The 27,098-nt window shown below is 40.4% G+C and overlaps 1 protein-coding gene across 3 annotated transcripts in view; it reads left to right on the forward strand.

Moving 5' to 3' along the window:
* The window catches only part of PARP8 (poly(ADP-ribose) polymerase family member 8), a 118,072-nt gene that overhangs the window by 49,534 nt on the left and 41,440 nt on the right, over positions 1-27,098 (forward strand). For all 3 annotated transcript variants that reach the window (XM_062017820.1, XM_062017822.1, XM_062017823.1), the window contains exons 3-9: positions 3,867-3,904; positions 9,156-9,245; positions 10,432-10,502; positions 13,487-13,564; positions 17,369-17,463; positions 24,197-24,257; positions 25,314-25,404. In XM_062017820.1, the coding sequence (XP_061873804.1) occupies positions 3,867-3,904; positions 9,156-9,245; positions 10,432-10,502; positions 13,487-13,564; positions 17,369-17,463; positions 24,197-24,257; positions 25,314-25,404 (524 nt within the window). The remainder of the gene's footprint in view (positions 1-3,866; positions 3,905-9,155; positions 9,246-10,431; positions 10,503-13,486; positions 13,565-17,368; positions 17,464-24,196; positions 24,258-25,313; positions 25,405-27,098) is intronic.

Consider the following 27,098-nt stretch of genomic DNA (forward strand, 5'->3'; position numbering starts at 1 on the left):
ATATTTTGCTCAGTAGAATAATCAGTTTGAGCTTTGGACTCTGTTTTAAATAGCTTTGAGAAATTACTGTAATGTCAAAGGCAGGTGAATCTACTTGTTTTGTATCAAATTAGGGCAGATTAATGTCAGAAAAATAGCAGTTACGTGATGAATCTCCATCTAGTTGATGAACTAGTTCTGCAATGTAGGTGGACCTTTGCAAGATAATCTTTCTGAAGAAGAAACATATGGTTAAAACAAATTGGAAAATGTTTGCAAGGTGTCCCCTTTGAGTAGAATTGTTATGAAGCTCAGGCTGTGGATCTACATATTAATGCTATTTCAAGCAATAAGAAGTTTACGTTAAAAACTCATAAGCAGTGAAATATGACAGCTGTCTCTAATTTCTCATATGTTGCTTTACTGTTTGTATAACAAATAACAAAAATGATACTAGACTTCTTCTAGTGTGAAGTTTTTCCTGGTGTTTTTACCTCCTTTCCCCTCCCCCCCCTACCCGCCCCCTCCAGCACGGCCTGCGCCATGGCTGCCTCCCCACACAGTCCTTCACCCATCTGGGCACATTCACCCGGAGCTGCTGGTGGCTCCTGCCATGGCCCTGCATGGGTTGCAAGGGTACACAGCCTGCATTCTCACCACGGCATGCAGAGGGGTCTCTGGTCTAGTGCTCCCCCTTCCTTCTTCCTTCTCTGACTGTGGGTCCGTGTGGTCGCCTCCATCTTGTCTCACTCTTAACACCTCCTCCCAGCACCTCAAATTCCCATCCCTAAATAGTGATGGCAGAGGCACCAGATTGGCCCAGCCGAGCCGGAGGTGGGTCTGAACCCAGGAGCTGGGGGAGAGTCCAAAAACTCTTTACCAGGTCTTCTGCAACCTGCTCCCCCTGTTACCAAGTAAAAACTGCTCCCTGCTAAACTATGACAGAGACAAATGTGCTATCTAAAAGGGTGTCCCGACAACAGCTTTCTCTGACATACTGCTTCACTGATGCTTCTCAAGAGTACACTGATTGGGTGACACCAAAAAAAGGGCAGCACAGACATCCCAACATATGCTCAAGATTTCGATTTACATGGAACAAGGACAATTACAATTTCCCATTTTTGTGAGTTGGAGCTAGTAATATGAGCTTGTCAGTTGTAAGAAACACTGCTTCAATTTGTGTCACCAGTTGCATCTGGTGACATCTTTGCCTTTCAGTCGAACAATACATAAAATTAATTGTTCTGGAATAGACGACATGCAAAAAGAGATGACAGAGCTGTGCTGTAATAGATTGACTTATGGAAGAAGGGACCTTTTTTTTTTTTTGTATTTGTTGCCTTCTACAGTCATTGGAAAAGGCAGCTCATTTAGCAGAAGTCTTTGAGAGAAAAAAAAAACCAAAACCAAACCATGGTTTTCTTTTGTAGTCTAAATGGAAGCTGTAGTCGTGTAGTGTAGTAAGATCCATTGAATCAATTTTCATCGACATGCAGTATATACCAAAATATATAAAGAAGACGGTGCTGTCGTGCCTTTCTCTGTCTGCTTAGCTCTCTACAGACATGAACACAAGCCATGTATTATTTAAGTATGTAAGTTGATGCTTACAATTTATAGGATTTTGAAGTGGAAAGAATATGAATTATAAAACAGAAAGCTTTCAGCATGCTGCAAAGTTGAACATTTTTAATGCAAAATGAAGCCGCATATTAACCTTAAAAAACCCCAAAAGGACTTGCTGAATACTTAGATGACTGAGCAGACCATCATGCCCATTTGTCCAATTTTGTGAATTTATCAAGGTAGTAGGGAAAACACGTATGGGCTGAGCTGGAGGACAAGGATGATGTGTTTGTATGACTGCTGAAGCAGATTCAGGTGATCTGGGTAATGAAGCTATCCTTTAGTGTGGCCATGGGTCTTTCAAATTTTATTTGAACTCAGCTTGACAGAGGTACAGGTTTCAAATAAAATTGCAACAATTGTAATAAATATGGAGAAAGACCAGTATCATTCCAGTCCTCACAAAGGGCAAGAAGGACAACTACAAGCCGGTCAGCCTCATCTCCATCTCTGGAAAGGTGATGGAACAACTCATCTTGAGTGTTGTTACTAGACATATGAAGGGAAAGGTGGTTATCAAGGGGAGTCAAGATGGCTTCACCAAGGGGAAATCTTGTTTGACAAACCTGATATCCTTCTATGAGTGCATAACCAGCTGGCTGAATGAGGGGAGAACAGCAGATGGCATCTACCTTGACTTCAGAAAGGCTTTTAACACAGTCTCCCATAACATCCTCATCAGAAAGCTCAGGCAGTGTAGCTTGGATGAGTGGATGATGAAGTGGATCAAGAGCTGGCTGAATGACAGAGCCCAGAGGGTGGTGATCAATGGCACAGAATCGAGTTGGAGGTCTGTGGCCAGTGGAGTTCCACAGGGATCAGTTCTGGGGCCAGTCTTGTTCAATATCTTTATCAACAACCTGGATGGGGGGACTGAGGGTACTCTCAGCAAGTTCACTGATGACACCAAACTGGGAGGACTGGCTGATTCCCCAGAAGGCTGTGCTGCCATTCAGTGGGATCTCGATTGGCTTGAGAGTTGGGCAGAGAGGAACCTCATGAGGCTCAACAAGGACAAGTGCAGCATCCTGCATCTGAGAAGGAACAATTCCATGCACCAGTACAGGCTGGGGGTTGACCTACTGGAAAGCAGCTCTGCAGAGAAAGACCTGGGAGTCCCGGTTGACAATAAACTGAACCTGAGCCAGCAATGTGCCCTCATGGCCAAGAATGCCAATGGCAGGTTGGGATGCATCAAGAAGAGTGTGGCCAGCAGGTTGAGGGAAGTTCTTCTCCGGCTCTCCTGTGCCCTGATTTGGCCTCATCTGGAGTCCTGTGTCCAGTTCTGGGCTCCCCAGCTCAAGAGGGACAGGGAAGTACTGGAGAGAGTCCAGTGCACGGCCACCAAGATGATCAGGGGATTGGAGCATCTTATGAAGCTCCAGGAACTGGGGCTGTTCAGTCTAAAGAAGAGGAGACTGAGGGGGAATCTCATGAATATTTATTAGTATATAAATGATGGACATCAGGAGGTTGGGACATTGCTTTTTTCTATTGTATTTAGCAACAGGACAAAGGGGTAATGGGATGAAGCTGGAACACAAAAAGTTCCACTTAAACATAAGAAAAAACTATTTTACTGTGAAGGTGATGGAGCCCTTGCACAGGCTGCCCAGGGGGATTGTGGAGTCTCCTTCCTTGGATCGTCGCCTGGACATGTTCCTATGCGACCTGATCTAGGTGGACCTGTTTCTGTGGGTGGTTGGACTAGATGATCTCTAGAGGTCCCATCCAACCCCCACCATTCTATGATTCTATGAAATACGGGGTTTTGGTGAGAGGTAAGGGCCCAAACCATAACAAATCTTTGCTGAGACTAACAGAGAACTGCTTCAGGCAGCTAGAAAGCCGTCTTACTGAGTCAACCCCAGAAAAAAATATGCAGGGGAAAGCTGACTTTTCTAGTCTTCCTGTTCAAAGGACAACTTTTTCTTTTTGTAGACATAAATTCAGACGTTTTGAAATTCACTCTAAAGTGAATATGAGTCTTGATAATGCTTTTTAGGAAGTCTGAATTTGGGATATGCCATTTAGCAAAGTAAGCTTTCAAAATGGGCATGGTGTACTTTCGTTGTTTTTTTGTTGTTTTTTTTTTTATCGGAGCACTTCAAAAGCCATCAAAATACCTTTACTTTCTGTCCTGTAAACTGTCAGGAACCTACAAATCAGAAAATACAGAAGCAGGAAAAAATGTTATGTCAGCAGTTACTGCTACTGTTATTAATTCTTTTGTTTGTTGTGTTTTTGTTTTCTTACAGTGTATCGTATTCAGTGCATGTCTCTGAGGATTACCCAGGTAAAGTGCAACATTCTTGTCCATGACACACATTATGCATGTTACTGCAATTTGCTATATTCAGATGATCTGAAAGTGTGTTGAAGTCTTCCAGATGCATCCTCATGCTAATAGTTTTCCATTAGTTAGATTATTTTCACAGTCGTTTCTTCTTTCCAGACATCATTTATCAGCTGGGTTAGGGTGAGAAAACGTGATTCATTTACTTAGAGCACAGCTTGTGAGCTTTCTGTGTCTGGAAGCAGCAGTGACATGATCGAGAAAGCACCCAACTCCTCTTTGGCATGGCAGAGAAAGATTGATCTTTCAAGAGGCTGAGCCAGTCTGGCGCATGGTCACTTCTGTGTTAGAAATTATTGAGACCACTCACGTTCTTCACATGAAGCCTATGGACTGTGCGTTGATGCTTCTCAGGGTCAGTTGGAGCCAAGGATTTGTGAAAGAATATGTCTTGGGTAACATAAGCTTTCAAAGCTGTTCCCAGCTGCTCAATCTGACCTTCCTTTCACACTGTGAGCTGGGCTGGCAAAAGCATTTGTGTTTCCATGTAGCCAATCTAGTGAAGAGGAATTATTCATATGAAGGACAACCAGGCAAGAGAAAAACCTAGTTTTCAGTTAGCTCATTTCCCCAATTTCCTTCACAAAGGGACTGCACAGGTCAACAAGAGCAACAGAGGGAAGCAGGAATGACCCAGACAGACACTGTGCAAGGGTACATGGCAGTACTATTTGATTGCACCACACTGCCACACTGTATTTTTGGCATCTGAGAGTATTTAGTTGTTTAAGTACCATAAATGGTGTGCACCCTCTGGCCTTTTTTGCTTTTCATCATAACATCTCTGTAGTATTTCTAAAGGAAATATTTCTTGTGTCTTTTAGAATCTCTGAAGAAGGGAGGCTTTGACCTTCTTCAGTGATAAGCAGTAACTGTCTGTTCAAAACACCATTGCTTGAAGAATATATAGAGAGAAATCAACATCATCAGTGATGCTAAATACAGTGGATTATATGAAAGAATGCTATCAAATTTTATGAGAGATTATTTTTTTTCTTCATCAGTAGAAACTGGAGGGAAAAATGCTACTAGTAATAGTCTATTCAATGTGTAGTAAAAGGAGAAACTGAAATTCATAAAATGCAGTCATACCAACGATAACTTCGATTTACTGATTTCAGCATTTTCCTGACAATGAGTGGATGGACAAGTAGTTGAAAAATATCTCAATCATGTATTATTAATGGTTTGTTCTATTAAACCAGACAGTAGTGGATTTATTAATTTCAGGAATTAAGCTATTATGAAGGCATAAATCTTCATCTCTGGGAACTCCAAGCTAAATTGCAAGCTGAAGCAGCAGTTTCTCCCACAGCACATGAGATCTCATTTTCTAGCAAAATTCTGATGGACCTCAAAATTCCCTTATGGATGCTATTTGCAGCATGCCCTGATATTCTACAAGCCAGAGTGACTTTACTGGCTCTAAAACCTAATGAGTATCCTCTGCCATCACCCCCTATATTTTAAAGCCAGGCAGAATTTGAACATTTTATACTGTAGCTGACTTGCGACAGCAAGGAGGGATAAGACAGTTGTACCTGTGGACTGATCAAGGATTTGGAAGACCTGGTTTCATTTGTATCTCAAGTTTTTGCAGTATCTGTTTTTGCTTTGTGATGAAGAGATATTCAGTGTCTTAGGAATGCTCATGACTCTGCTGGTTTACATCTTTGATCCTAAAAATGCTGGGTTTAACTTGGTGAGCCAGATTCTTTATCTCGTGTCTTTGTCCTAAATCTTAAAGTTAACATTACTGTTGATTCTGGCTCTCTTCTATGGCATCTACCTTAAGGGGCATTTCACGTACTTGTCAGGATGCAGTGGTGTCAAGTCTGGGAAGCTCTGTGCTGATGTGCTTTTCAAGTACTGCTGCTCTAGTTGATAGAGTTCAGAGCAACATGTGTTCATCCAATTAAATTTCTCACAGGGTAAATCTTTACAGATCAAGGTCCAAGTCCATTAGTGTGAACCTATCCTGTCCTGTCATCTGGGGATTAAGAGTATGTAATAAACAGTGGATCAAATTTGAAAATCTGAGAGAAGATTTTCAAAGTTGATCATCAGATAAATTGCTAACATTTGCAATAAATACATAAAACCAGAAGAGATGAAGTTTCTGTATAAATGGTGTTCATCCAGCTAAAAGTGATAGCACCACAAGTAAATTTTAGATGCTATGACAAGAGTTTTGAGTACTGCATATGCTCTAGCTCCTTGTATTGCTGTTATGCATGCAGTGGCGCCAGTTTGGCACTGATAACTGTGTATCTATGGCTCAATTGCTTCATAAAGCATCAAAAGATTACAAACAGCTGAGCATTAAATCATACCTATGGGAACCATAATATGACATGCAACTTTCATTAATGGAAGGTGTTTGAAAGTTTCATAATTATGAGTGAAAGCTGAAAATATGCTCACAAAGGCACGCTTGAGAACTTAAGAATAGCATTGAGACAATAATGTCTCAAAGTTATATATACATCGCTGAAATTGTGAAAATATCACTGAAAATTTTAGAGGCAAGTAATAACACTTCCTTCAAAATATCTTTGTAACCATTTTCATATAACATTGACACAACCAGGGAAAATAATGCTCCTAAGGAGCAGTTAGAGAATATAACATCTATGAGTAGACTAAAGCCCCATTAATATAAGTGGATCATGACTCCTGTGAGAACTGTTATGGCAGAAGGCATTTTCCTAATGAATATATGTTTGGAGTGATATATATTGGTTGCCATAAACTTGGAGAACTGCCACAGTCTTTTATCCCTGTGATCGGTGGGTTACACTCGTGTTAATGGAAACATCCTTTTCTTAGACCTCGTTAGACTGCAGCAGATAGAGAGAACAAGTTTGGCAGCAAGTGGTTTTCTTCATCCCTCCACTAGACCCAGGCAACTTGGTCCTACTGTTTAAGTGGGAAGATGTTCCTGGGCATAGTGTATTAGACACTGGATGTTGAGGAAAGCAAATCCAAGCCAGTATCTTCTGATACTTCTGATACTTCTTTCCTTGACTGCTGGAAAGAAAGAACAAAACCCTAATGTCTGCCAAATAGAAAAGGCAAACAAAAGCTTGGCAATGAAAATAATATTATCCAGCTGCTAAGAATGATAAAAGATATAGAAATATAATTAAAACCTATCAAACCTGCAATTAAGCAGTCTTTTTTTCCCCCCATATCTATCTATCTATCTATCTATCTATCTATCTATCTATCTATCTATATCTTGATAATTGTTTATTCTGTGCAGCACATATTGTTGTTTTTCCTACTTTTTGTACAACAGTAAGTTCTACCACACGGATTTCCTTTCTCCTATCAATATATATGGTGTTATATTTAGAGCCAAACAGTGGCCTCTGTTATCCCAGATCATTAGACTCTACAACAGTAATTTACACTTCCAAACCTAGGAGAGGAGTGGACCTGTGTTGTATATGTCCAGAGCCATCTAACATGGTGAGGCTGACACTGAAATGATGACAGCAAGGTGGAGCATGTAGATAGAGGAAAGACAGGGGTATGGTAGAGAGGGCGAGGTGCGGCTATCGTGTAGAAGTAGTGCTGCACAGCCTGTTCTGCCAACTAACGGGAGTGGGAGAAGGAGTGAATGAATGCTGGCAGATGGCCAAAGGGACCCCATTTTATCCGTACACTTCTGTGGCACTGTGCCAAGTGTGTAGCTGAGCAGACACAGACTAAGTTGATGGTACAGGTTGCTGTGCCCACTGGGATACAGTGCTCAGGGAAATGTGGTGTCAACATCTTGGAGCAACTGTCTGCATGCACTGTTTGCGTGTTCGGCTGGGTGCAAATCACTCAGATTACCTCCTGGTACAGTGCGGGAGCAGAAGTAAGCGAAGGTGTGGGATAGTGTCAGACTGAGTACCTGTGTGTGAAGGTAGCAGAAATTCTGTGTGAGTAGTGGTGAGCTGGGAAAACAGGCACCCATTGGTGTGTAGTTTGCAAAGGCAGCATGGCATACCTCTGCGAGCAAAGTGTGTCCTAAGGTAGGCTGCTGAGAACCTCTGTAATACAGAGGATACTATTACTAAATTTACTGCTTAATTAACGTTAATATCTGTACATTTCTCTGGAAGCATGATGGTCAAAGGCTTTACAATTGCATCAGTATGCTTAAAATTACATGTGAGCTCACCTGCTTTGCTGATGTGGAACTGTCAGAATTATGATACATCAAATCCGTTTTTCAATTCACTTATTTATCTCTTTATCTGTGATTATCTTAATTGACAGCCTTTCTACTCTAGAGTGTAAGTTTCAATTCATCCCAGATCAGTAGAAAACAAATTACTATTACTTCCATAGGCTGTTCAGAAATTCATGCAAAATGAGCTTCTGCAGATACTACAGAAAACTTTTCTGCTTCTTATTTTGTTGTTCCTAAACATTTGCTTGGAAAGTGAAAAGAGAAACCAGTCCAAAAAAATGATAGCCTCTACCCCCCACCCAGGCCTAATCCCTACATATTGTAAGAAATTTGGATTAGGCTTTCCATGTTCATATCCATACCTCACACTTTTGTTGTGGCAAGAATTTTTTACCTTTTTTTCCTGAATCAAGCACAAGAAAGGTTTTCCACTGATTAAAAGATACTTCAAACAACCTTTATGTGACTAGGCAAATGAGGCACAGTTATTTTGCATAATAGGCTCTTAACACCCAGCTCTGAACACAGCCTTCACTCTGCATAGCAGATCTAGCTTGAGTTTTAATGTGAAGCATAGCAAAAAGCATAGAACAAGTCTTCATTTTGGAAAAATTTCGCTCAAATCCCGATAGGCCTTGTGAGATAGTTTAGAGCAATGATTAATGGAAGCCATGACATAGGACTGCAGTGGTTTACTTCTTTATAATTTGAATCCAAATTTTCCATCCTTTTCACAGAATCACAGAATCTTAAGGTTTGGAAGGGATCTCAAAAGATATCTAGTCCAATCCCCCTGCCAGAGCCAGACCACCTAGAGTTTTAGTATTTTCCTTTACAGTAGCAATTGCAAGAGGAGAAAAACCACACCGGGAAGGTGAAAGTTTTCGGCTTTCTTAACTGTCTGGAGAGTGGTTTCTAATTGCACAAGAGTGGGATTGGGCAATGTGGGAAGAAGCTAGCAGACCACAACTGAACCTCACGATGCAAGGTGTTTTTCTTTTGTAGATAACACTTATGTTTCCAGTTCTGATAATGATGAAGATGTGTTAGTTACAACAGAGCCAATTCCAGTAATCTTCCACCAAATTGCTACAGGTAATCTTATCTCCCACATGTTTTATCAAGTTTGTGTTTAGTAAGGAAAGACAAGATGTTGCCTGCACTTCAAGGGAGATGTGTTAATATGTACAGCTATGCTGTTTGCTATAAGGCTGTAGTAAATTGTCTTATATTTCAGAATAGAAGAAATTAAAATATTTATTTTAGGGATCAACACAATTTTATATGAGAATATTTTATTATTTTAATGTCTTTCAGTCTGTGATAAAGCAATTCTGGAATACAATTAGAGGTCCTTAATATTGTAGGTTTTCATGCTCACTTGCTTAAAACTTCAATATTGGGGATGAAACAGTCTATAACTACTGTTGCCTCTGGTGAATTATTTGAGGAAATTTCAAACAAAATGGCTCAGATGTTTCACGAAATTAGACTATGGACAAAAAATTTACCATTGATTTTGGGAACCTCTCATTTGGAATTATTTTCATACTTTTGAAAAGTGTATACTTTTCAGACATAAAGGCACATTTATTGAATATATAATTAGGATTTGTGCCTACTCCATAGAGACTTTTTAGATTTTAGCAGCCAAATTCCCTGATGATGGTAGACTGCAGGAGAAACTGCATAGAGCAGTCTTAATTCTGGCAGTTCTTCAGATAGGAACACTTGACTTTGCAGTCTTTTTATTATTATTACAATGCTTTAGGGGTTTTTTTTGCGTAAGACAGAATGGCTTTGAATTCCACTTGAAAACCAGTATGATCTTTGCTCTCTGATGTAATTTATATTGATGTATATCAAGAATAATTTTACTCAAGTCAGCACAGTGGCATCAAAACAAAATCTGGCCATTATAATAAGAAGCTTAAGATATATTTTACTTGCAAATATTTATGTAATTTGAAAGAAGTAAAATAGATTAAAACCTTATGTATACAAAATTAAGGTATGGCAGTAAACTGTAAACCACAGATTCAGAAAACACAAATCTGTTGGATGGACCAGCTGAGTTTCATTTCACAATTGGAAAATGATTCTTCCGAGATGTAGGGGCTTATTAATTTTAGACCATTGTATTGTAAACTCTTTGGTGCTTTTTGTATCTTTAACTCTTTGTTCCTTATCTGTTCTACTGCTGCAAGTAAATATTTCAAGTCTGCAAATGCAAAATTATTTCACATTTTTCACACATTCCCTATTTCCCTTTTCTTTTAAGAATTAAGAAAAACCAGTGATGTCAACTATTGCTTATCCATAAAATCGAAATTGCAAAGAGAGAATGGAGAGGTATGTGGTTTGTGTGCATATTTTGACAGAAGATATTTTAAGAAACAACAGAAAATAAGAAATTATTAATGTTTACTGTAGATTTCCTGTCAAATGCATGATAGTCCTCTGCATGACTGTGTTCGCCATTGGTAATGTTTGGAGTATTAAGGCCTTCCAGTGACAGCTGTACTTGCGCTGTACCTCTGGCATGGATCCCTGACCCATCTCACTGAGACATGAACTGAAGAAAAAATTGCATTAATGGGAAGCCTACAGAGCTTAATGGTGTTATTGGCTCAAAGAAAGTTCCCCATAGTCAAAAAATGGAGCAGGGTGTCAAGAATTCAAATTCTTGACTTCCTTTGGTAAGGGTGGTTACTGAGTTTCTTGGCAATTGCTTTTTAGGCCCTCATCCTAAAGAGGAAATAAAAAATGCCCAGACATGCTAATGTTTAGGGCTAGGATTTTTAGTAGAGGGAAACTGATTTGATGTGAAAAGCTACACTGGAAATGTCTTGCGCCTGTTGCCCCGTTCTTGGATTCAGGTCTTGGTAAACATTAGGAATTCAAGTGCAGGAAGAGTATACCCACATGATTAAAAGCCTGAGATACCGTTAGCTTCTGTGGGCCACAGTATGAGCACTTTTTTTTTTGTTTAGTTGAACAAGGTACTTAAAGACAAAAGTACTGAAAAAAAAAACCCTTTAAAAAAAGAGGCCTCTAATGCTGACCATTTCCATTGACTAGAAAGTTACAGATTTGGCTAGGATAGGATGACTTTCATAGACTCATAGAATGGTAGGGGTTGGAAGGGACCTTTAGAGATCATCTAGTCCAACCCTCCTGCAGAAGCAGGTTCACCTAGATCAGGTTGCATAGGAACACGTCCAGGCAGGTCTTGAAGACCTCCAAGGAAGGAGACTCCACAACCCCCCTGGGCAGCCTGTGCCAGGGCTCCCTCACCTTCACAGTAAAATAGTTTTTTCTTATGTTTAAGTGGAACTTTTTGTGTTCCAGCTTCATCCCATTACCTCTTTGTCCTGTTGCTAAATACAATAGAAAAAAGCAATGTCCCAACCTCCTGATGTCCATCATTTATATACTAATAAATATTCATGAGATTCCCCCCTCAGTCTCCTCTTCTTTAGACTGAACAGCCCCAGTTCCTGGAGCCTCATAAGATGCTTCAATCCCCTGATCATCTTGGTGGCCGTGCACTGGACTCTCTCTCCAGCACTTCCCTGTCCCTCTTGAGCTGGGGAGCCCAGAACTGGACACAGGACTCCAGATGAGGCCAAATCAGGGCACAGGAGAGCCGGAGAAGAACTTCCCTCAACCTGCTGGCCACACTCTTCTTGATGCATCCCAACCTGCCATTGGCATTCTTGGCCATGAGGGCACATTGCTGGCTCAGGTTCAGTTTATTGTCAACCGGGACTCCCAGGTCTTTCTCTGCAGAGCTGCTTTCCAGTAGGTCAACCCCCAGCCTGTACTGGTGCATGGAATTGTTCCTTCTCAGATGCAGGATGCTGCACTTGTCCTTGTTGAGCCTCATGAGGTTCCTCTCTGCCCAACTCTCAAGCCAATCGAGATCCCACTGAATGGCAGCACAGCCTTCTGGGGAATCAGCCAGTCCTCCCAGTTTGGTGTCATCAGTGAACTTGCTGAGAGTACCCTCAGTCCCCCCATCCAGGTTGTTGATAAAGATATTGAACAAGACTGGCCCCAGAACTGATCCCTGTGGAACTCCACTGGCCACAGACCTCCAACTCGATTCTGTGCCATTGATCACCACCCTCTGGGCTCTGTCATTCAGCCAGCTCTTGATCCACTTCATCATCCACTCATCCAAGCCACACTGCCTGAGCTTTCTGATGAGGATGTTATGGGAGACTGTGTTAAAAGCCTTTCTGAAGTCAAGGTAGATGCCATCTGCTGTTCTCCCCTCATTCAGCCAGCTGGTTATGCACTCATAGAAGGATATCAGGTTTGTCAAACAGGATTTCCCCTTGGTGAAGCCATGTTGACTCCCCCGATAACCCTTTTCTAAGATAAAAGTTTCCTTTCTCTATGGTATATGTTGAATTTTTTTGTCAGTTGAATTCTGTTTTGACATGGACTTCTGCTGGAGTTAAGGTTATTAAATCACTTTGTTTATTTTTGGTGAAATAGAATAAGAAAATATTTTTATGCCTGGTTGTAGGTAGGAAAATAGGACTGGAAGGCCTGAAATTGGTTAAAAGGGTGTATTTTACAATTATGAATACATGGGATTTAGGAATAACTTCTGTCCTGATTCATATGTCTGATTTCTATTCCATTATGGCAGTTTTGTGCAAGCCGTAAGTACAAAATGAGGAGCAAGTACATTGTGTTCAGCTTGAAGTGAATTACGATTTTAACAGATGTTCTTTAGGGGATCCATGGCAGCATAGGACCACGAAATAGCACATGGATTGTGGGAAGCCAGAAATAATATCTTCAAGGAATTACATAATTACAAGTAAAGGTTCCATTGGTGGGAAGCAGAATATAACACTTCAGCTCATGCTGAGTTGCAGTCTGTACCAGGATCGATTCTATTTACTTGAATGCAATTATTCACAGAGCAGCCTATTTAGAGCAGGTTTTACTTGGGTAATTAAGTCCAGAACCTGTTTTGATGGGTAAATTATGCTTTGTTTAGCAAAAGCACTGAGTGAAGTATCGCCACATAAACCACTGAATTACCAGGTCCTTAAAATACTACACTCTGTCTATGGCTGGATAAAGTATTATTTTCTCCAGCCTATATTCAGGGTGTTCTTATATATGCAGTTGTAAGTGTTTGTTTTTAAAACAGGCTGTTAGTACTTTTCTGGAAAAATGATACTAAAAGACCTCTTAATAAAGGGTGTTACGAACTTATTTATCAAAGCGTAGTTCCTGTAGTTAAAATTTTAACTATAAATGGAAGATAAGCATATTGCTTGTACTATTGTTAATGTTCCTTTTCCATTAAGGAGTCATGGCACAACAGTACAGTTGAAGAAGACTCTGAAGGAGATAACGATTCAGAGGAATTTTATTATGGAGGACAGGTAATGGAGGACATTTCCCCATGTTTCAAGAAATTAATATTTTAAAGCTTCTGTTGTTCATTATGTTACAGAGTTGATTATAATAATGAATTTTGTCTGTTTATTCAACATCAAATAGAATGACATGTCTATATATGCTTAGTATTCTATAGCAGAAGTCTTGAATATGTTATACTGTATAATTATATAAAATTTAAAATAGCTATAAGAATACAAAACCAAATACTCTTCAAAGTATTTGAAAGTAGAAGCCAGATGCTTTTTTCCAGGAAATACATGTTCACTCTTTTTAAAGCTTATCTCATTATTGATACAAATGGGAAGTCAAGCTGGATCCAAATATGGTTTCTTCTGGAGGATTGCCGTTTTGTACAGTCAAGAGCACTGCAATTTAATGGTAAAAATGGTTATTACAAAACAATTTTGATCTAGGACAGTAGTCCTTTCGTTTTCTGAGCTCTGCAGTTGAATTCACCTTGAGACATCCTGCATGTTTGTAGGTGAATGTGCTGTGCTGTGTCTTTCCTTCTCACTCCCTCAGCAGAATTAGTTATTATTACATTCTCTTATACATTGAAAAATAAAATCTCTTCATCTCTTTTCATTTTGTAATATCAGTTGAGCATTTCACACTGCTCATCTCTTGATTCAAATTTTTCTTATATTTTTAGACTTAATGATTGCCCCAAAGGCATAATTCCTGTCTTATGTTTATTTTTATGACCATTTTAATGAATTGCAGTGGCTGTTTGTGAAAGTTGTGCCCCGGGTATCAAGCCAAGGCTGCGGGAGCAAGGCAGCAGTGCCAGACAGTTGGGTCATTGCAGAGATGACTGTGGGATGCTGATGAGCAGGACATCCCTGAGCCTCTTAACTTGCAGAGCCAACAGCGTGTTGGGGTTTGAGCACAAAAGTTCTGTTGAGGTACTGCACTCTGGAAAAAAAAAAAAAACAAAACATGCCCCTAAATAGCTATTAAAAGTGATACTGAAACTGGATCTGAAAGAACATATTTCAGTGTGAGAAATAACTGACATGGGGCACTGACTCATGGTCGCTTTAGAAATGACCGCAGGAATTACCTGCCTTCATCTGCCAACTCATGGGGCCGTAGAGTGCTGGGGAGAACCATGTACACATTCTTCAGTTCAAAGAGCCATGTCTTATTTTAATCTGCCTGAGAGGAAAAATCTCGTGATTTTGCCCTGTAGTGATGAGTTGTATGTACTGGCTCCATTTTTCAACTCTGCAGAAAGGATGGTAACCTCAAGGTGAAGGAAAAGGCAGCTAACAGCTGGTAGTGCTTATTTCATGAACAAGCATGAATACATTCGGTAAAGGATACCTGCCAGTGCCCAAATGGACGAATAAATATTAGCATTGCCTATGGGATATGAACACGGAGAGCAGTACATCATTTGAGAGGTGTAAAATACCTGTGTAATAGGCAGTACTGGTTAGAATTTAATTGCCTTACATTTGAAGTGGAGACTGTGTTATATTGCATTGTCATTTTTTAAGGTGATATATTTACTTAAAGGAATAATAACTGGCAAAAAACCTCAATTATATTAGCCGTAAAAATGAAATGTCAGATGACTGTGAATGTCTTAAGTATAAACTAGTGAAAAAGGAAAAGAAGGAAAACAAACAAAAAAAAAGACATAGAAGGTGTATTTACTAGGAGAGAAACAATGAAATTTTGAATTTAAAATTTCATGGTAAAAAAAAAAGATGCAATTCTAAAGAAGACTTGTAGAATTGAAGGAGATATTCAGCACTCAGAAAATAAATAGGAAATTGAGTAATGAGCAAAATCCTTTGAGAGATAAAAAGAACAGCCCTTTTTTCAGATATAGTTATTGTAAGAGTTACTAAGTGATCACCAGGTGCATTGGGAAGAAAAAATAGTTTATATGTGGCAAACAAATAAGATAAGCTGCTTCTTTTGAGACAAGTGTGTGCTGTGCCCACAGAGAAAGTGAACAAAATACTGACTTAGGCCAATAGAAGGACTGGATGGCAGTGTAATTGTGTGCCATATGACTAGGGAAGGTGCAGGTCAGGGATAATTCTTAACATTGCTAAGTGGTTACAGCTGGAAAGGCAACAGAGGAACTGATGATGAAACAAGGACCATGGAAACTGGGAAATAGCATTTGATGGTCAATGAAAACAACATATGACCTTAGGTTATAAATTAAATGTTAGTATCCACTTCCTAAGCACCTGCTTGTAATCCTCCCTAAGGATTTAATGGATAAATACTTTAAAGTAGCTAAGTGATTCAATATCCTAAGTCCTATTGATTTTCAATGGGATTTAGGTTTGTAAATCACTTAATCTCCTTTAAAAATGCAACCTTTTGTCATCATATGGGACAAAATAATCTGAATCGAGTCTCAGATTAAACACTGAGACTTTCTGAACACAAACCTTTCAGATACAGCAAAGTTATTGGATTTTTTAGCTTTTATATTCACTTTCTCTGAGACTCTGTTAATTCTTGCTTTGAATCTGTATTTTCTACATTTGAAAATGAGGAGATTGAAACAGTAATACTACTGCCTTTGGCATTCTCTCTCCCTCTTTCTTGTTCCATTACAGGACATAATTGCAAATGCAGATAGACAAAACTCTGGCAATCTTCTCTGTGCACATCAGCAAGTCTGTGGCAACAGTTCAGGGGTGGAAAATATCATACTGTGGTCTTATAATTTGCCAGAACACCGGTTTGTTTCATTTTTAAGCTCATAACCTCTTACCATCAGAAAACAGATTGGAGAAAGCACTATGTTGAGGAGTTCAGTGTTCTGCATGACAGAAATCCTTGCGGATTTTACTGTTATTGATACATAAGACTGGTTAAAAAAATGTGGTTTAGGGCCAAAAAAGGTGGTGGATGCACCACAGCCATGATTTGTGAAGGTATTGCTGTGCTCTCTTTGGAAGTGGGACAGTAATTATTTATGCATCCTTAAAGAATTCATCTTAGAGTAATGGATTAGTTTTCTCCTACCTAAAGTGAAATGAGAAAGTATTAATAGACTGTGAAGAGGTTCTTACAAGTCTAAAGAAATGTTTTGGTCCTTGCAGAAGATAGGAGGATATTAATTATTTTTACTTCATACAGTCCAAGTGTTTTATCATGTAAGTATTAATATAACTGTTTCCATTTTTCAGGATGTCTAAATACATGTTTCTTTACACCTTCTCTGGTTAAATATTTAGAATGGGAAAGTAGGTTTGGCTTGCTTTTTTTTTGTCTGATACTGTTGCACTGGTGGCTAGAATACAGCCAGTGGATATCTTGAAAAAGTAATTTACGTAACTGAGACACTTTGCATATAGGATAGTTCGTGCTACTCTTGTTGAGCCCAAGCCATTCTGCGTCTCATATACATGAGATTGTAATAATGTGCAAAAGAGAGTAAACCTTTGTCCTGGAGTGGTTGGATTGGGGTGATATGACTGGGTAGATCTAGTTCTTCTACTCAACAGTTTTTAAATGTACAGATGTGCCAGAAAAAACACCCAAACAAGACAGGGCAGAGAGATGGCTCCTTTGCAGCTTCTCTTCCCGCAAACAGGCGTGGGACCTTCAAAAAATTTCAATGTTGAGGTGCTTGCTTTGCAAATCTCATTGCACCTCAGTGCTTCAGCTTATCAACACAGCATTGTTTCTAAGTGTAGCATTAAGGACCCTTTGTGCAGCATATTTTACAGGAGGAACTTTCAAAAGCCTAGGCCAGATGCCAGTAATGAAATAAATATGAACTCCTAGGATATTTTTTTTTCTGGTAGGTTAGCTATGATGGAGAACTTCACAAGCATCCACAACTGGAGGCTGATTTGACAGCAGTGAGAGAGATCTATGGACCTAATGCAGTATCTCTCAGGTATGTAGTTGACTTTTCCATATTGTGGAACCTTTAACCTTTTGGAGACCTGAGTTCCATGTGTACCTTCCCTCACCTGCCAAAGCACAAGTCTCTTCTGGATTGATTTTTGCATATTGTGTGGCAAAAGAAAGGAGCACTGCTAGCTAGCGATGAGGCTACGTTTGTTTTTTTCTTTTTTTGTGGTTGGGTATGGTACAACTGGCAGTACTGAGAACACGCCCTGAAAGCTTGTTCTAAAACATCATTGTCCTTTGCAGTTCAGCCAGTACTTTATCAGTTTCTGTTGCATTTTGCTGAAAATTACTATTCAACATTACTCTAAACCCTTGTTAAACTTGTTTTCAGTCATATTCTGTCTTTTACCCTGAAGGTGAACAAGAGGAATGATAAGAGATACAGTCAATGTTTTCACTAGGGAAAGATTGAAGGAATTAGTTTTATCTAATCTGGAAAAAAGAGAAGACATAACAGTTCTTCAAAAAAGCTGTTTGTAGATAGGAGGAGGGATCAAATGTTCTCTACCATCATCATGAGAGAGATAATAAAAAACTAGCTGTATTAGCCACGAACAGGAACTTGATTAAATTTTAGGAAAACTTTTTAATTGTGGGAATCTGAAGTATCCTTCAGAGGAAAGTGATGGAACCTTGGTAAAAGTTGGATTGCAAGGTGTAATTACACAAAAGTTCTGTTGGGCATACAGGAGCATGCAGGATTCTGCCATAGGGCATAACTGTGTGATATTTAATGTGCATCAGGTCTTTTATAACTTCATTTTCCATCTATGCAGTCTTAATAATTTCCTAAAAATAACAGGTGAACAAGGTGTAACAGAACTGTCAGATGCATTACAAAAAAAACCCCAAAATTGTCATACAAACTAAGTAATAAAATACAGAGAAGACAATAACCTCAGCCATACATGCATACATTGCAAGTAACAATCCCCTTTAAGCCCTGAACAATAAGATTAGTAGTTTTTGTCTAAAAAGAGGGAGCATGTCTACAATTATGTTGTACTATACCTTTTCAAATTAAGTGGAAATTTCATTACATTTTGAGGACCTTGGGAATTGCACTCAGAATAGTTGTATATGGGTTTAGGAAATTAATGAGATAAATGTTTAGTTGCAAAACTAAACAGATAACTGTGGAATTGAGAATACTTTAATAATAGTCTCTCTCAAGCTCCTGAAATTGAAACATTACATGTAACCTTTCAAAAACTTTATTGAATTTATATTGATTATTGAATCAACTCTTTCTTTGCAAGCTTTATGATCTCCTTGAGCTCACTGTAATAGAAATGGGTATCTGTGTCTGTTCTTGGCATCTGGAAAACTTTAATACTTCTTCGACTCTGTTCAAGTTGAACATAGTCATAAGTTCTTCAAATTACAAACACAACATTAAGCATTGAGTTTCATCCCTGTCTTGCAGCCCCACTTTTCTGTGGAGAGAGTAGTCTATCTGACAGTGACACCCAGTGAGATGCACATTTCCTACACAGTTGACCCTCTTTTAATAGTCTCTTTCTATCATGGTCAACTGTACATATAAAATTCCTACATCTGCATTAAGAGAGATTTTAGGACCTTGGAGCAGCTGATCTGGAGCACAGGTTCTCCTCTATCCCTCCACTGGCCAGGATGAATGAAGGAAAGTGCCATCAGATGAATTCATGGCTCCAGGTCTGGTGTTATCATCAGGGATTTGGGTTTTTTGATCATGAGTGGATATACAAGACACCCGACTTTCTGTCAGCAAATGGAATGCACCTATCTCAGAGAGGAAAAAGGATTCTGGGGCAGGAGTTAGCAGGACTCATTGTTGAATAAACTCAAGGGAATCATGCCAGGGCTCATAGGATGTTGTGCTAGTGAAGGCTCTGCCTTCTCAGTGGATACAAGGGATAGACATATGATATTAAATGAAGAGGCAAGGGCTGTTGATGATTTACAAGTCAGAGAAACACCTGAGAAGCATCTGGTAGGTAATGGCCTCCATGCTTACAAAAAGGTATTGGGATCATTACCCAGGTGCATCTATACCCAATGCACAGAGTATGAGCAACAAATGCAGAGCTTGAAGCCGTGATCCAACAGGAAAACTATGACATAGTGGCTATCAGATAAATGTTGTGTGATACCTCACGTGACTGGAGTGCCATAATCAATGGCTACAAGCTCCTCAGGAGCGATAGATGGGGAAGGAGAGGCAGTGAGGTGGCCATGTATATTAGGGACTGTTATGAATGTTCAGAACTTAAGTATAGTGATGATGGGGTTGAAAGTGCTTCGATTAGGCTAAGAGGCAAGGCCAATGAAGCTGATATTGCTGTGGGAGTCTGCTATAGACCTCCCAACTGGAGCAGTGAGGTAGACAAAACATTCTATAAGCACTTGGGAGAAATTTCACGGTCACTTGCCATTGTTCTTGTTGGGGACTTAGACTTTCCAGGTATCTGCTGGAAATACAACACAGCAGAAAGGGAACAAACCAGGAGGTTCCTGGAATGTGTGGAGGATAACTTTCTCACACAGCTGGTAAATGAACCGACCAGGGAAGGTGCTCTGCTGGACACCTTGTTTGTGAACAGAGAAGGTTGTGTGGAGGATGAGGCAGTTGGAGGTCATCTGGGGAACAGTGACCATGACATTATTAAGTTCTCTATTCACAGAGAGCAGGGCAGTAAAACTGACACTTTGGACTTTCGAAGGACAGACTTTGACTTGTTTAGGAGGTTACTGGATAGAATCCCTTGGGAGTCAGTTTTGAAGAGCACAGGAGTCCAGGAAGGCTGAACACTTTTAAAGCAGGAAATATTAAAGGCCCAGGAACAGACCATTCCCACCTGCTGTAAGATGAGACAGAGGCAAAGGAGACCAGACTGGCTGAATAGGGAGATTTGGCTTAAAATCAGAGGGAAAAAAATGAGTTTACAGCCTCTGGAAGAAGAGGCAGACCACTCACAATGAATACAGGAACGTTGTTAGGTTATGTAGGGAGTTAATCAGAAGGTCAAAAGCCCAGCTAGAATTCAAACTGGCTTTAGAGATAAAGAGTAATAAGAAAAGTTTCTATAAATACATTAACAATAAAACAAAGACCAGGGAGAGATTTCATCCCCTATTAGATCCAGAAGGAAATTTGGCAATAAAAGACAGATAAGACTGAGATGCTTAACGCCTTCTTTGCCTCAGTCTTGAGTAATAGGAGCATTTCCACTGGGGAAAGTCAGCCCCTCAAGCCAAGAGAAAGGGATGATGAGCATAAATGTCCCTCCTATAATTCAGGAGGAGATGTTTAGTGACCTGCTGGTCTACATTAATGTGCACAAATCTAGAGGGCTGGATGGGGTACGTCCTAGAGTGCTGAGAGAACTGGCAGGGGTGCTCACCAAACCACTATCCATCATTTATCAGCAGTCCTGGCTGACTGGGGAGGTCCCATCTCATTGGAAGTTAGCCAATATATAACGAGGGACAGGAGGATGATCCAGGAAATTACAGGCCTTTCAGTTTGACTTCAGTGCCCAGAAGGCTGATGGACCAGATCATCCTAAGCTCTATTATGCAGCACATGCAGGACAACCAGGTGATCAGGCCCAGGCAGCATGGGTTTATGAAGAGCAGATCCTGTTCAACAAACCTGATGTCCTTCTATGACAATGTGACCTGCTTGTTGGATGAAGAAAAGGCTGTGGATGTTGTCTACCTTGACTTTAGTGAGGCATTTGACACTGTTTCCCACAGCAATCTCTTAGAGAAATTGACTGTTCTGTGCTTGGATGGGCATATGCTTTCCTGGGTGAAAAACTGGTTGGATCCAAAGAGTCGTTGTCAATGAAGTCAAATCCTATTGGCAGCTGGTTATGAATGGTGTCCCCCAGGGCTCAGTACTGGGGCTACTCCTGTTTAACACCTTTATTAATGATCTGGCTAAGGGGATAGAGTGCACCCTTAGTAAGTCTGCAGACGACACCAAACTGGATGGAAGTGGCGATCTGCTTGAAGGTAAGGAAACTTTAAAGAAAGATCTAGATAGGCTGGATGGCAGGGCCAAGGTTGATGCCATGAGTTTCAGTAAGGCCAAGTGCTGGGTTCTGTGCTTGGGCCACAGCAACCCCCAGCAGCACTACAGGCTTGGGGAAGAGTGGCTGGAAAGCTGCCAAGCAGAAAGGCACCTGGCAGTGTTGGTTGACAGTGGCTAAACACGAGCCAGCAGTGTGCCCAGGTGGCCAAGAAGGCCAATGGCATCCTGGCCTGAATCAGGAACAGTGTTGGCAGCAGGAGGAGGGAGTTAATCATTCCCCTGTGCTCAGCTTTGGTGAGGCCACATCTCTAATATTGTATCCAGTTTTGGGCCCCTCTCTACAAGAATGTGCTGGAAAGGATCCAGAGGTGGGCTACCAAGCCACTAAAGGATTTGGAGCACGTTTCATATGAGGAATTGGTTGAGGTATCTGGGGCTGGTTAGGCTGGGGTAAAGAAGGCTCAGGGGAGACCTTGTCGCTCTCCACAACTACCTGAAAGGAAGTTGTAGCAAGGAGGGAGTTGGTCTGTTCTCCCTAGTAACAAGCAATAGAACAAGAGGAAACGGCCTCAAGTTGTGCCAGGGGAAGTTCAGGCTGGATATGAGTAGGAATTTCTTTACTGAGAGGGTTGTTGGGCATTGAAACACTCTGCCCAGGGAGGTGGTAGAGTCACTGTCCCTGGAGGTGTTTCAGAGATAGTTGCATGTTGCACATAGGGAAATGGTCTAATGATTGATAGGGCTGGGAGAAAGGCTGGACTCGATGATCTTAAAGCTCTCTTCTAGCTGAAGTGACTCTATGATTCTGATGTCACCACTGCCCATTGAAAATTCTGGCCACCAAAGCCATGAGAAAGACCTCTGGACTAACTTACCCAAAACCTTCAATATCTATTTGTATTGTTTATGCATTGATGGACAGAGAACCTCTGGGAGCTTCAAAATCAAGATATGTTCATGGAGCCATTGTAAGCAGCAGATCATAAGCTGCAGATACTGGAAGAAAATCTGATTTCTCTCTGCCCCCATTTCAGTTTGGGGAGGTAAAATGAGAGTCAACATCATGTGTGTAAAATCTGTTCTCAGTGGAGTGAGGGCAAAGGAATTTCAGTGAGTACAGAAATCCCAATTATAATTTTTTTTAAAATCTTATAATTCCTTGCATTAATGTTTCTGAGTTTTACTAATTCAAATGTGTTTCTGTTTAATTTCTCAAGTTATGCTTGTTCACAGCCTTTTGAATCTCAGTCATATGAGTAATAGCAGCCTGCATTCATAAATATTAGTTGAGTTAATAAAAATTTGCTCTTTGGATCTTCTGGAAAATAAAACAAAAAGTCTGAGGCTACTGCTACATAGGATAGTGACTAAGCCAGTCAGTAGGTGGAGAATTTCCATTTCAAAGATGAGTCTTCAGTGAGCTGTAGGTCAGCAAGCTCCTCTCCTGTACATGTATGTACCTCTGGGTGAGCGAAATCTGTATGTTGTCTGGGTGGCTGGGAAGTCTCCAGGTAGCACAGCCCTTCAACCATTCCTCTGCTCTGTGTTTGCCATGTGTGGATGTCTCCGATCTAGACTTTGGGTTTGCCCAGAGAACTGCTGGGATGATGAGGTTTGGTGGAAAGGGTTCCCTCCACCAACTTCACAAAAAGTTGAGGCATTTCTGGTGTGAGCCAGGTCCTATCATGGGCTGAGAAGCTGCTTTGGGAGGAGGTAGTCACATTCACAAAAATATTTTTGTCTTTCAGAATTACCTTGTCAGCTTGTTTATGCACAACTGCTACTGTGCACTGTCTTTAATAGAAAAGCATGAAAGTCACTGTGAGAATGAGCATACAGTGTGAAGAAAAGAAAGTGGTGACAAGAAGCTAATCTGTGAAAAACTGAAAGCGATTGCAGTTTTACAGTGTTGTCCACTGAAGTAATTTAAATGAAAAGGAAAGCATTTTTTTTATTTAGGTGTATGAGTGAATGTTTTCTAGCCCTGTTTTTCAGAAGTCTTAAAGTATGTTGGATGGAGGGCAATCAGAATGAGTCAGAAAATAAGAGGTAGAAAAGTTACACTTCAAATATAAGATTTAAAATGGCAATGAAATATCTTCAAGCATAAATTAAATATAAACCTTGAGGATTCCAGCAATACTATGTATAACAGATAACTTTGAGTGTATAGCCAGGCAATCTTTATGTTTTGACAAACAAATGCTCAAATGTACAAAGCACCACAGGTATAGTATACCACTCTCTAGGCTATGTTGTATTTATCTTCAAATGATTTATCTCAAGCCTCTCTAGGTTACTATCTGTTAACCTGAAATACTTTGAAAAATTAACTAGAGTTTTCTTCTGTCATAAATAGGAGCAGCATGTGACCATTATTGCATGGACCACAGCATAGACCAAAATATGACCATTTGTGCAATATAGGAAACAAGAAGTGCATAGCAGCAATGGAGAAAAAATTTGGGGGAATTAGTAGAAAAAAAGATTTAGCTGTTTAATGAGGATCCACTGAAAGGAAGTTTCAGTTCAGCAGATGGGAATATTGATCCAATCTATGTAAATGTGTATTTTTATAACCATTCTGATTTTACAGACAAGAAAAAATCCTTTATAAAATCTTCCCTGTTGTAAGTAGTCCTGGTCTGAGGAGTATCTTACAGAGCTCAAATGTAATGTAATTCTTTTCTTTCAGGGAATATGGAGCCATTGATGATGTTGATATTGATCTACATATTGATGTTAGCTTTCTTGATGTAAGTAATCTAATCACAGTTTTACATAATGAACATTAATACCCATTTAATTCTGATACACATCAGACTCTCTAGACAATCACTGAGACTTTCCTTTTTCAGACTTGATCTTCACAAGTGACTGTCACGTTATTGATTAGTAGTCAGTGGAGAAGGTTTCCCTTTCCTTTCATGATCAAACTGTTGAAATGCTTTGTAGGCTTTTGTCAATTGCATGTGTATTTCCTTTCAAAAGTGTTTTATACATGGTGTTTTAACTGGTATAAATGAAAAACATTTCCTTTTTTGCTGTCCTAGACATTAGTTAGGTGAAAGCACTTCATAGAGCCCTGGAGGGAAGAAGACGTTGTCTGGAGCTCTCCCGTACGCTCTCAACATCTGCAGCTGAACAGGGAGAGGCTTAAGTGGCAAAGGCGACACAGGACAGTGGTGCTGTTGACTGTCAGCATGGCTTCTGTAACAGTTATGCAGTCATTAACTCCATGCTTCCTCACTTCATCTGTGCAGTAACTTCCTGTCCTCTGGGTAGAGAATGAAAATTAGTGCTTTTAGGGGGTTTCGATAGCTTCTGCACAGATATATCATATCCTCAGGTCAGCACAGCACATAAAATAGTTATTCTTGAGCTTTTCTAAATTTTAAGAAATTCCAATTGTAGCTTGAGTTATTTTAATCAGACTTAAGGTGCAAAGTTTCATTTGCCCTGTGTTAGGATGTTTCCTTTCCATCTTTATTTGCTCCTTTGCTTCTCAGCTTTGAAGCTGGATCTCTTGGTAGATGGGAGTCAATGCGTCTGCCTGCACCATGGATGTAGTGTTGTGTATAAACCTGTGCGTAGTTTAAATGAGCATACTCAGAAGCAGTCTAGCACTGCTTTTATGGGCATCAGCAGGCAGTAGTTTGTCCTAAGATTCAAGTTTAAAGTTGAAGTAGATATTCCATAACTGGATAAATGGATGGTTGGTGTTTATAACAACTCTAAAGTAGACTGGCAAAATGTAACAGTGCCTTGTGATGTCTAATGGTGTCTGTTGTTTTCTTTTTATCTTGAACTAGGAAGAGATTGCTGTGGCTTGGGATGTAATTCGCACAGAGCCTATAGTAGTGCGATTGCACTGTTCACTTACACAGTACTTAAATGGTCCAGGTTAGTCACCCATGTATTCTTTGTGTGCCTTGTGTGGTGTTTCAGTCAGAGCCATGTTCTAGGTGATAGTTATTCATTCACTGCCAAATCTTTAACTGTATATGTGCTTAGATCTACTGCTGAGAGCAGTCCTACAGGTTAGAAATCATTTGCATGGCTAGGCCGTCCATAATGACTTAGACATCTAACTTACATAGGTTAATTTTTGGAACTTGTTTTCCTTTTGAAATGCAACTGCTTCCCCTAGGAACCTGAGTTAAAGAGTAAAGATCTACAGTTTCTAATATGTGGTTTCCAGATTTTGGAAATTGGGCATCATCTGCACAGATAAATGAACTGCTGATTTCTATATGACTATGTCAACTTTGGGAATACTCAGATTTGAATGAGTTGTTAAGAGAGTAAAGTTTCCTCATAAGAGTAAAAATAGGCAAACTCCTAAAGAATCCAATGATCTTGAAGATTTGGAGACATTCATATGCAACAGGAAACTTATATATTTTTACAATGGAAAGTCAGAGCTAAGTTGCAACTTGATCATAACTTGACTGAATTTGGAGGTTTCCAGTGAAAGCTGTCAGTTCAGGCTTGTATCTGTGGGGGAATTCTGCCTCTGGAAAGTGAATAGATACTTCCAGTCATAATATATTTAGCAAAATCTGTCTCAGTGGTCTATTTTTATTGGACATCTTGCCTACTGATGCTAACTATAAGCTATATTCTGTTCATTGAAATAAGCATTTCATCTTTTTTTTTCCTTAACTTTGGTCCTTTGCCTGTATTTTATTGTTTCAATATTGTGGTGGTTTAGCCAGATGTCCACCAAGTCATAAAATCAATCCATCTCCTAAACTGTACAGGAGAGAGAGAAATATAATGAGCAGCTTGTGAGCTGAGATAAGGACAAAAAGATGACTCAGCAATTAGCGTCACAGCCACAACAGACTCAGCTTAGGGAGAAAAAAAAGGTTTGATTTATTAAAGGAACAATAAGACCAGGGAAGTGAGAAATAAAACCATCTTAAAAACACTTCTCCCCACCCCTCCCTCTTCCTGGGACTCCCCTTCTTTCCCTCACAGCAGCACAGGGGATGGGAGATGGGGGTTGCGGTCAGTTCATTCCAGATGGACTTTGCCGCTGCTTCTTCTCAGGGAGAGGCCTCCTCACACTTCCTACTGCTACAGTGTGGGATCCATCCCATGGGACACAGTCCCTCAGGAACTTCTCCAGTGTGGGTCCTTCCCATGGGCTGCAGCTCATCACAAACTGCTCCAGCATGGGGCCTCCCACGGGGGCAGGTCCTCACACCCTGCCCAACGTGGGTCATCCACCGGGAGAACAGTCTTTTAGGTACTGACTGCTACAGCCTGAGTCCCCCACTGGATCACAAGTCCTGACAGCAAACCTGCTCTGGCGTGGGCTCCTCTGTCCCCATGGGCTCCCAGATCCTGCCAGGAACTTGCTCCAGGGTGAGCTTCCCCCAGAGTCACAGCCTCCTTCAGGCATCCACCCGCTCCAGCATAGACTCCTACATAGGCTGCGAGTAGGTCTCTGTTTCCCGGTGGCTTCCATGGACTGCAGGGACACAGCTGCCTCACCATGGGCTGCAACACAGGTCACAAGGGAGTCTTTCTTTCAGGGCCTAAGCACCCTCCTCCCTCTCCTTCTCCACTGACCTTGGTATTTGTGGAGG

Source organism: Colius striatus, chromosome Z (assembly GCF_028858725.1).
Source record: "Colius striatus isolate bColStr4 chromosome Z, bColStr4.1.hap1, whole genome shotgun sequence".
NCBI lineage: Eukaryota > Metazoa > Chordata > Aves > Coliiformes > Coliidae > Colius > Colius striatus.